At 37.2% G+C, this 10,158-nt stretch overlaps 2 protein-coding genes across 3 annotated transcripts; one reads left to right on the top strand and one right to left on the bottom strand.

Annotated features, from left to right (window-relative positions):
* The first annotated feature begins 189 nt into the window (after positions 1 to 189).
* On the top strand, positions 190 to 3,830 carry LOC141908144 (WD repeat-containing protein 5). 2 transcript variants are annotated; one of them, XM_074798015.1, is made up of 12 exons: positions 190 to 257; positions 610 to 799; positions 888 to 984; positions 1,083 to 1,156; positions 1,249 to 1,338; positions 1,499 to 1,588; positions 1,685 to 1,824; positions 1,909 to 1,955; positions 2,380 to 2,455; positions 2,539 to 2,647; positions 2,725 to 2,812; positions 3,185 to 3,830. In XM_074798015.1, exons 2-12 carry the CDS (start codon positions 659 to 661, stop codon positions 3,283 to 3,285), a joined length of 1,053 nt encoding a protein of 350 aa, XP_074654116.1. In that variant the 5' UTR covers positions 190 to 257; positions 610 to 658; the 3' UTR covers positions 3,286 to 3,830. The 2 variants fall into 2 exon arrangements, with proteins under 2 accessions (XP_074654116.1, XP_074654115.1); XM_074798014.1 differs by having other exon boundaries at positions 195 to 257; positions 538 to 799.
* A 220-nt stretch (positions 3,831 to 4,050) lies between these two features.
* LOC141908043 (protein O-mannosyl-transferase 1-like) lies at positions 4,051 to 9,663 on the bottom strand. The gene is made up of 15 exons (XM_074797834.1): positions 9,143 to 9,663; positions 8,664 to 8,866; positions 8,372 to 8,475; positions 8,239 to 8,289; positions 7,957 to 8,103; positions 7,702 to 7,876; positions 7,528 to 7,621; positions 7,296 to 7,451; positions 6,960 to 7,180; positions 6,404 to 6,593; positions 5,755 to 6,063; positions 5,554 to 5,670; positions 5,337 to 5,463; positions 5,087 to 5,261; positions 4,051 to 4,589 (listed from the first exon to the last, which is right to left on the bottom strand). Exons 1-15 carry the CDS (start codon positions 9,317 to 9,319, stop codon positions 4,418 to 4,420), a joined length of 2,418 nt encoding a protein of 805 aa, XP_074653935.1. The 5' UTR covers positions 9,320 to 9,663; the 3' UTR covers positions 4,051 to 4,417.
* Positions 9,664 to 10,158: the final 495 nt, after the last annotated feature.

Genomic DNA, 10,158 nt, shown 5'->3' with positions numbered 1-10,158 from the left:
CCATATGAAAGAATTAAATCATAGACGCATATTTAGTTCGATATTCAATTTAGATCGAGACACTAACACAACTTAGGTCTAGTGTACTGAACACTTAATCTCGGATCGAGCTTACAATCGCGAGAAACCGCGAGAACATAAATTATTGAGTCTAGCGCATGCGTACAAGCTCTTAAATCTGGCACTTTCCGGTTGAGCTTTTTAGTACAAAATTTATTTGTTGAGCTCCGATTAAGGAATATATCTCGCGATTGCAGGCAAGTTCAGCAATCAAATCATTAATTCCTATTGCTGAAGATTGTATCCTATGAATCGGAAATGATTGTAATTCAATGAATCGTCCTTAAAAGCCTTTCTGAATCAGAAATCTGTTCGACTTCATGAGAAAATAGTCTGCAATTAAATCGCTAAGATTCGTGGTTTCTTCCTAAAAAAAGTCATCGTTGTATTCCTATGGGACCCTTGAATTCGTATACTATTCGTACTGATATTCTGATTTGTTCAGCCCCACTTATCCCTTTCATTTATTTTTTGTAGAAACGTGAAATAACTGTTGACATAACTTTTAAATAATAACTGTAGATTTAAAAGTGATAATCTGTGTAGTAGATAGATAGGTGTACTGTCACTTCACAATCTCAGTCACAGAAGAGCAAACATGTCTTCAGAACAAGAGCCTCAAAGAATGAAAGAAATGGAAGATAAATCGTTGCCAGCATCTGGCCAGACTCATCAACAAACGCCAACCACCATTCCATCATCAAACTCGTCAACAACTAAATCGCAATCTCAACCACTGGTTAGTATTGAAACTTATCTTCGTACATTTGAGAATGAAGAATGTTTTTGGTTACTGATTTTACTTATACATGTATTATTGATTTCAGAAACCAAACTATACCCTAAAGTTTACATTAGCTGGGCATACAAAATCGGTTTCGTCCGTTAAATTCAGTCCCAACGGCGAGTGGTTGGCCAGTTCAGGTAAAAACGCTATCAACTTCTATTTCAGGTAAAATCTTTAGAAAAATCTAACCTTGAACTTTAGAAAATTAAAGTAAGATTTTCTGCATGTTTTACAGCTGCTGACAAACTGATCAAAATTTGGGGTGCTTACGATGGCAAGTTTGAAAAAACGATAAGCGGACACAAAATGGTAACTGTTATTCCGTAGATAGAAATTTCTTCATTTTCCTTGCTAGTGTTCTGATTGTGAGGTATTGATTTTTGTGTAAATTCTGATTTTAGGGTATATCTGATGTAGCATGGTCTACCGATAGTAAATATTTGGTCAGTGCTTCCGATGATAAAACGCTCAAAATCTGGGAACTAGCTGCGGTGAGTGAGTCTGATACATAAAACTGAATGTTTTATAAGATTGGAGCCTACCTAAATTTGGAGACGTTGACACGTTCACTGCCGAATGAGTAGTTCCAGTTTTAGGATTATTTCTTACAGAGCGTCATCATGAATTTCATTGTTTTTTATGTCGTTTCAGGGAAAATGTTTGAAAACACTGAAGGGACATAGCAATTATGTTTTCTGTTGCAACTTTAATCCTCAGTCCAATCTCATAGTGTCTGGTTCGGTGAGTGAAATATCTATCTCTTATTTTATCCATTTTGAAATCATTTGCGCGTCGAACATCCCCTGGAAAGTTATCAACGGCAATATTCTTTTTCAGTTCGATGAAAGCGTTCGAATATGGGACGTTAAGACCGGGAAGTGTTTGAAGACGCTGCCGGCGCACTCGGATCCGGTCACAGCGGTTCATTTCAATAGAGACGGTTCACTCATCGTTTCCAGTAGTTACGATGGCCTTTGGTAAGTTTTCACTTCACCGCGAGTTCCGATTACAATCCTCGGCGAAATATCGTTAATCTCGAACTGTCTAATTCGTCGTTTCAGTCGTATCTGGGATACCGCTTCTGGACAATGTCTCAAAACACTTATCGGTAAGCGTTTGATATATGAAAAATCACAGCCAGCATTCTACATGCTTTAAGTAAAGAAATACTACTCCTTTTTGATTTGGATTAACACCACCTATATACTTAACTTAGAAATTCATTTGTATAGTATTGAATATAGATTTATAAGATATAGAATTATTGACGTTGTGTGCAGATCAAAAACTTAATAAGTTAATAAAACTTTATAACGTTGGCTAATTTATTGGAATTAGTTTTAGTGTGACTTTAGCCAATCAAAAACTTTAAAGCAGTCCGAGAGTAATTAGCTAGAATGAGTTCACTTTGTCTAATTAATTTGAAGTAAATATCTGCGTTACTTTAAGATTAAAAAGATTTAATTTGGGGGGCAATTGTCCCGATACCCTCGTTTTTCGCTACATATTCAGTAAAATATCTAATTTTTCAGATGACGATAATCCTCCCGTTTCGTTCGTCAAATTCTCGCCGAACGGAAAGTATATACTCGCCGCGACGTTAGACAAGTAAGTTCGATTCTTATGTTTCGGTTTCTATTTCACGTCTTACCGTTTTAAATCTAATCGAATCACTCGCGTTGAACTTGTAGCACGCTGAAGTTATGGGATTACAGCAAAGGCAAATGTTTGAAAACTTACACTGGCCATAAAAATGAAAAGTATTGTATCTTCGCAAATTTCTCGGTTACTGGAGGCAAGGTAAGATTACGCGGATTTCTTTGAATATATTAATTAGTAGACACGAGATGTTTTATTGGAGAAATTGATATTTTCAGTGGATCGTGTCCGGATCTGAAGACAACATGGTTTATATCTGGAATCTACAAACTAAAGAGATCGTGCAAACATTACAAGGCCATACAGGTAGATAGAACTTTGTGTGGCATGTCAGATTGACTTAAGATATTTAAGTTTGAAAAATTATGAAAAATTTGAAAATAGCGTGTTAAAATATTGTGATCCCTTTTTATGCCATAAGCCCTGTAGCTCACAATTTATAATATGCACAATGTTTAAAGTTTTGAAAGTTCATTTTTTTTAAAATTATTTTGATATTGAAAAAACATGAAATTAAGTGCAAAATCCTGGTACTTGTTGTGATAAAAAGCCAATGGTAAGGATGTGATGAATATGAAAAATTCTCGAGCTCATCAATCTAAGCCCTGGTATGGTGAAATAATTCTGCGCGGATCTCTTTTGTGCTCAGTGTTTTTAACGTTGAATCAATATTTTCAGATGTTGTTTTGTGCTGCGCGTGTCATCCGACAGAAAATCTAATCGCTTCCGCCGCTTTAGAAAACGATAAGACGATAAAACTATGGAAAAGCGACATTTGAACGTGTAACGATTTTCGCACGTATATATCGAAATAATCGCGATCGCGAAAAAAACTTCCATGCGGAGATAGGCATTTATCTGAATTGTGTTTCAGTACATTAACTGCCCCGGTATGCGAGACTCGGATATATTAATTTTCAATCATACCCCTCAGCGTCTATGATGTCAAGTTAACCGTAATGGCAATTGTCGGTCTATACCAAAATTACTCGATCAATCGGATGTTTGATCATGTTGTAATCTTCGACGAAGATGTTTGTATTTGAAATAAGTTGCGTTTAGTATCTCATTTTAAGACATCAAATGTTTTGCAAATGAAAGTTTTTCATTAAAAGAGTCGACTGAGATCTACTGGTATGTTAGTTGTGAAAGTAGTCACAGTTTTCTCCAATTAGACTCCGGCGTAATCAGTTATTCTACTTTAAACCAATTTTTGGAACCGTCTGTAAATAAGTTCTGTAAATAAGCACACGATATTTGTTACGATTTGCACGCTACGTGTAGAAAGCGACCTACGAATGTATATTACAAATTTTTGTAAGGAAGGGAATTGAATATTTTTTCTTCGTAAATAAAATGAAAAATCATTCACACTTTTGTGTTATTTTTTTGCTCTCGTCTGTAGTTTGAAGTAAGGACCAGGCAGTGGAACCTGGAACTTTGCTTAATCTCATCCACTGACTGAGAAAAGTGGATCCGCTCAATCTATCTATGAATGTGAATAGAAACTGAATAACTTGAAACAACCGTTAAAATTTACCAATTATACATTTATTCAATTCTAATTAAACATAAGATAACCCTAAAAGGCATTGAGACATTAAATATTAGAGTGAGCATCACTTAAGACAGCACCCGCTAAAATAGTATTGTAGCAACAGCGTACCCGCAATTATCCGCAAACCTCAAATTGTTCGCATAAATTTTGAATCTAATCACAAAAATTTAGTTCATTTCCAATTCAAATGATCATTAGTTGTTGGATTGAAGACATTGGGCCGAACAGTGGCAGATAACCATCAGTTGATAACATTGAAATCTCAAGAAATCTGAGCATTTAATGACGATTAATCTATGAGTATTTTCAGTTTCTGTGCGCTCCAAATGTAAAAATATAAAATCGGCATTCGTTCATCGATGGATGATGAAATCCCACGTACTTTTCCAAAGCATCGACTTAAGTTCAGCGGCGTCGAAATCTTGTAAACCATAACTAAATGCGGCGAACTGAGTAAAACTATACAATACAGCTGACAACCAAGCTAAAACTAGACCAATATATAACTGACGACACCAATTACACCTGAAATAAATGTACAAATTGATGTGCTGTAATAGCCGAGACCCAGGTAAATATCATGGGCGGATCCAGAGGCCAGTTTTGAAGGATTTGTCATTTGTCACATTCCAAAAGGTTGATGTCCAAAAAGGTGATATGAAGTATACTCCTGCACTGAAATGCACCAACTATCTTTGTTGACAAAATGAAATAGGGCATTCAAGAAAATTGATGGACTTATACAAGTCTCACAATCCCTGGATCTACCCCTGGGGTTCATTACAGGCATTAAAAGCAACAAATTGAAAAAGTATTTTTCAAAGCCTTGAGCAGTGAATTTGAGGCCTTTGTGAAATGGAAGTGACATTCAGACAAGTTCCCTCCAGACTGTCAACTATAAGAGAATATGCATATACCCGGTGATATCAGTTTAAGTTTCAGAACAATTGAGGACTTCACATAAGGACTGTAATTACCGAGTTGCGAATCGAGGAAATCTAAAGTCCAAAAACCAAACTTACCACAACGATAAATAAGCCTGTTCAGCAGCTACAGCTAGGAATAATATCTTATACAGCACAGCCGGTAAATAATGGTAGAGGAAGTAAGTACTTTCAACGATTAGGAATGGAACATAATGCAGCACGTATCCTCCGAGTAACAGTTCACCCATAAACAACCACCTCTGCCAGACCTCTGTACAACAGAAAAAGACATTCCAATCAATAAATTTCCGGAACAGAATCGACTGAATGGAGTTTGAGATTTTACCTTCAGTTACAACATTTATCGACCTTCTTCGAGCTAGAGTTAGTGAAATGAAGATGATCGCGTAAAACACAAAGAATTCTAGAAACGTATACCATATTACTATATTTCCCAGTAAATGTATCTGGGCCTACAAAAGAGAAGTGAATTTTCACAATCTTTACAAAAAATATACCTGGTTTCGTGTAAAAGAATCTAGTTAGCAGAAGCTTGCACTTACGTTACTATTTGGACTGATCCAATAGGCAATATTACGATCCATTGTGGGCCATTGAGTGGGATCAGAGCTGTATTTGTGTTCCATTTGTTGATCAATCTTGGACGTTAACATTTTTATCTGCAGTCACATTATAATACAAATTTATGAGTACGTACACTTCAACGACGATGAATTTTTCGTTATTTGTTGCCGAAAACTTGCCTGCAGTTCCCAGAATTTCTGGAAGAAGCTGAGTTTAGCCGGTTCGAGCGGTATCATCTCCGACTCCGCCAACTCTTTTTCTCTTTGTTTCTGATCGGGCGCCCTCGTATAACGATGTTCTTCCACGTTCCAAACGGTCATGTCTTGTTGAACGATGTGATCTGTAGCCACTTCGAACTGATGGTACCCCCACGCAGGCAGCTGTTTTCCCGTCAATTTCAACGCCTGCTTCGTTTCGACGTGTATCAAACGAATTTGCGACTGTATCGTTTTCCACTCATCTCCTTCAACATCTCGATTAACGATTTCCTGGAAACATTTCCAAAATCAAATGAAAACTGGTTTTGCCTAACTTGATCTGCTGAGAGTACAATCAATTAACACAGTCAAATACATAAAACATAAATGGAAACTGTTTGATTTTATACAAGATTTAGCAATCTAAATAAATTTCCCTGACTTTCAACTTTCTTTTACAAAATTCCCTGATTATTCCCCGACTTATTCTGAGAAAAGAAAATTCCCCAACTATTCCTGGACTTATTTAAAGAAATGAAAATTCCCTGACTTTTCCCTGATTTCTAGGTAAGTCTAGGTCCACCCTGTATCAGAAATTAGTGGTCATAGCAGAGGCGATTTCAGTACTTACCACAGTCCATAGATTATACGATGGAGCGGATATGTTGTGATCGATATAGCACGTGACCTCCTGGTGTCGAGGTGACAGAGGAGCGGCGACATCGTGACTGTTCAACACACGACTAGTCATACCATGAACCAATTGAACAACATCGCCGTGTTTCACGGGCAGTGGAGGTTCATCAACGCTAATGTTACTCCTTTTATCAGAAAAAAAATGTACACAACATCCATATTAACTGAATGATAATATCCATGATAAAGTAAGACTTATCAGACTTAAGACAGAGGTATAAAACTATTTCTATATTTCAATTTACTCCTTAGTCCATTTACAATTGAAGGATTTTACATTTTATCAACATTAACTACACTCGACCTTTCTGCAATCAGTCAAATTGGGAGCAACAGAACTTGTCGCAACAGAAGATGTCACAGTAAAGAGAAGCATTTCAAGAAACAGAGAAATTTCATTACGTCTTTATCTACTTCCCGAATTATTGTTACGTGCCGTACAAATCCTTTTATTTGCTAGTTCAAGAAAAAGCAGTACGAATCTACTGTACCTTTCCGGTTGTTTGACAATCCACCAGTTGAACACGTCTTTGAACGAATAACACGTAACTTGTTGCTGATGACTGCTACCTCGTCCATCGGGGTAACGTATTGGATATAGATGGTTGTGGGAATGTAACCAGCACGGTGTTTTAAACGTGTGACGCAACGTTATCTGAGAGCCGTACGCCACGTACAATGGCTGTCCTTTTGTTATCGAAGCCAGACCACCCTTGAAATACAAAACTTGTTAAATCAAATAAAGAATTAGAACACGACGATTGTTCGGATTTTCTAACCAACTTAGTTCAGTTTCAAATTTTGCAGAAATTCCTAACTTATCTTACCTCTAAACTGGCCTGAAATGCACTCGTCATGATTTTATCCGTCGGTCCAGCTTTTTTCAGAATAGATAAATGCGCAAAAAATATAACTAGATACACGACTGTTGGTAGAATGACTAGAGTTAGAACACGCGCCGTAACGTGCTTCACTAGAGTGATCTGAAATGAAAGCCATCTTTTTTCATCCTCACAGCTTCTACTTGTAACGCAGCTGGAATAAATCCTTAATACTTACATCGGATATTGTCTTATCGGCTAACAGCTTCCACTGGTCACGTAGAATGAATGTATAACACAATCCAATAGTCATAGCACCGATATATTTAATCCTGGAATTCAATCATACTGATTTTTCAAAACAGCTCGTTTTTCATCTTGTTAGAGTCATAAGGATGCTAAGTAAACTCACGAAAAAGTCATCGCCGATGAAATTCCGAGTAGTGTCAGACACATCCACCAGGGGGTCGAAAACGGCCGGTTAGAATTATTGAGAAATCTCAGCATCATCATAATCGTAAAGGCGCAAAAAAATACGAGGATGCCTTCGATCAAAATGAATCGCGACTCGGTGAGGAAGGAATTTTCTGAAAATCAAAAAAATCCGATGAAGCAACTATTGAGAATTACCGTTGGAACCTGAGTATTGAAGTGAGCTTAAGCATACCGCAAAGAACAAGAAGCCCGGCTAAACCTGCTGTCCATCTGGAGGTTCCAAATTCAACCATAATCTGATAAACAACCGGAATCAGTAGACTACCAAACAACGCAGGTATGAATCTCATCTGCCAGACTGGAATACTGTCCGGATAATCTGAGAAATAGAATGAAAATCAAAATCAAACAGAAGAGAGATTTTCATTGGAAAAATAGTCCAAAACTTGACTTTGATTTAATTTCATAATTGCATATTTTCATAGTAACGCTGTTTATATGATAAGCATCCTACCAGCTCCAACTCCATCAAAGGGAGTATAACCATCAAATCCAGTCATATATCCTGAAATAAGGAGAAATATGAAAGGTCTTGATCCAATATGTAATGTAACGGATCAATTACCGGTATTTGAGATGAATTTTACCTGCAATGCTAAGGATCATTTTCCCAAAAGGAGGATGGATATCAACGAAGAATGTCTCATTCATATATAACGCGATGTAGCGTACGTAGTGAAGTTCATCAAATCTATTTGTAAAATATAAAAAATAAAATGACAGCTCAAATTACCAAAAGGTACCAAGGCCCTGGTTTCGTAGTTCTTCAATCTATAACTTGAGAGTTTCTGTTAATTAACTTTAGGTATGCAGATTTATCATTCAAAATCAGGTCCTGATATCTATGTGCCTATAATCAAGGTAATGAATAACACCTACACGACAGCTTTGGGCCAATCTAATCTCCACGTTCTTGTTATAAGAGCAAATACAAATAAGGCGCATTGCAACCAGTCGATTTCAGTATTCACTGTAAATGGTTTCGGCCAGTGGTGGGTTCTCGTCATTGTTCGGCTATTCTGGTGGTTGTGATCCAGATTATTAGTGATGGTTAAGTCATTTCTGTCAGCGGCTCCATCTCCCTGCAATATTGATTAAAACCATGAATGAGTGAATATCCATTTCAGAGTGGATTTCACAGCAACAGCAATTCTCATTCAAAACTCTAAATTGTTATAACATTGGAAATGAAACGATTTTAAGTCTATATCGAAATATAACTGAAATTCATGAAACTGGATCCATAGTTTATATAATTTAAGACAAAAGAGGTAACTCTAGCAGCAGGGCAGGGGCCCTGCAGCAAGAAAACCCAGAGGCAGAGGAGATTTTTACGGATTTTATCCCCTCTCTCTCACCTGGGCCCTTTCTGAAGTGAGGGAATCCTTCGTGTCTATAACTTTTTCATTGTCATGATCTGGTGCTTGTCCTGATTGTTGTTGAAAAACATTTTTTGAAGAAAGGGTTGGTCTAACATTAGTAGATCTTTCTCCATCGACTTCTGCCAACTTCTTTCCAGCAGTCGAGACTGACATTATTTCTTCTCGACGTTTACTTTACCGTACGTTGTTAATTTTGGTATTACACAAAAAAAGCTCACATAAGATGTTAATGATTTCTATTATTTTTTTTATTTCTCTCTGTAACATGTATGTATGTATAAATGTCAGTCACAAACAGTGCAATTGTTTATACTGAATAAATATTTGAATTGAATTGAATATGATTAACCACACTTAGTTTTTGCCTTTTTGTCCCCTCCTCCTTCATTTTTAAAATGAATCACAACATCAAATCTATAATAAAATCCAATCTATTCTATTCTATTCTATTCTATCTATTCTTGTTCTTAACTTGCAAATAAAATAATTGAATTGAATTCTCCACAGTTACAAACAATCGCGCGAACGAGAAACTATAGAGGTAAAACACGGGTTAGGATTTTGCCAACAATTACCAAATGTTGGTCAGCGGCCTAAGCCTAGTTATTGACAAAAGAAGTTAGAATTTCTCAGGGTGCAAAACTGAAATAGAAATAGAAAAGTAATGAGAGGAATGAAGTTTAGGCCTACTTAATAGTAGCCCCCAAGGGTACAAGAAATTTTTGACTAAAAGACCGTGACGGCAAAAAACAATGCCGCGGCCGGCCCGGAGCGAGCGGAGGCGGGCCGCTCTCGAGGGGTTGGGCCCGACTGAGCAGCTACTAGTAGCCTGTGGTTTAGTTTAACGGTCGAATATTTTCACAAACCCATCAGATTATAAAAGCTTACCACTAAACGATTCTCTACTAAGAGTCCCCGGGGACCGAGTTCGCGAACGGACCCGCGGCTTCCTTTGCGGACGGCATTATTGTTTTTCTTGGTGTTCCTCGGTG

The sequence above is a fragment of the Tubulanus polymorphus genome, chromosome 7 (genome assembly GCF_964204645.1).
Source record: "Tubulanus polymorphus chromosome 7, tnTubPoly1.2, whole genome shotgun sequence".
In the NCBI taxonomy this organism is placed as follows: Eukaryota; Metazoa; Nemertea; class Palaeonemertea; order Tubulaniformes; family Tubulanidae; genus Tubulanus; species Tubulanus polymorphus.
The sequence above is the reverse complement of the archived record's forward strand: the minus strand, read 5'-3'. Positions and strand labels throughout refer to the sequence as shown.

What these genes read in the sequence shown, in the direction of transcription:
- LOC141908144 (XM_074798015.1), top strand. Translation starts at nt 659, where the DNA reads ATGTCTTCAGAACAAGAGCCTCAAAGAATGAAAGAAATGGAAGATAAA. An exon ending in AATCGCAATCTCAACCACTG is followed by an intron (nt 800 to 887) that starts GTTAGTATTGAA and finishes TATTGATTTCAG; the next exon opens with AAACCAAACTATACCCTAAA. An exon ending in AACATTACAAGGCCATACAG is followed by an intron (nt 2,813 to 3,184) that starts GTAGATAGAACT and finishes CAATATTTTCAG; the next exon opens with ATGTTGTTTTGTGCTGCGCG.
- LOC141908043 (XM_074797834.1), bottom strand. Translation starts at nt 9,319, where the DNA reads ATGTCAGTCTCGACTGCTGGAAAGAAGTTGGCAGAAGTCGATGGAGAA. An exon ending in AATGATCCTTAGCATTGCAG is followed by an intron (nt 8,290 to 8,371) that starts GTAAAATTCATC and finishes TCCTTATTTCAG; the next exon opens with GATATATGACTGGATTTGAT. An exon ending in GATAAATGTTGTAACTGAAG is followed by an intron (nt 5,262 to 5,336) that starts GTAAAATCTCAA and finishes TCTGTTGTACAG; the next exon opens with AGGTCTGGCAGAGGTGGTTG.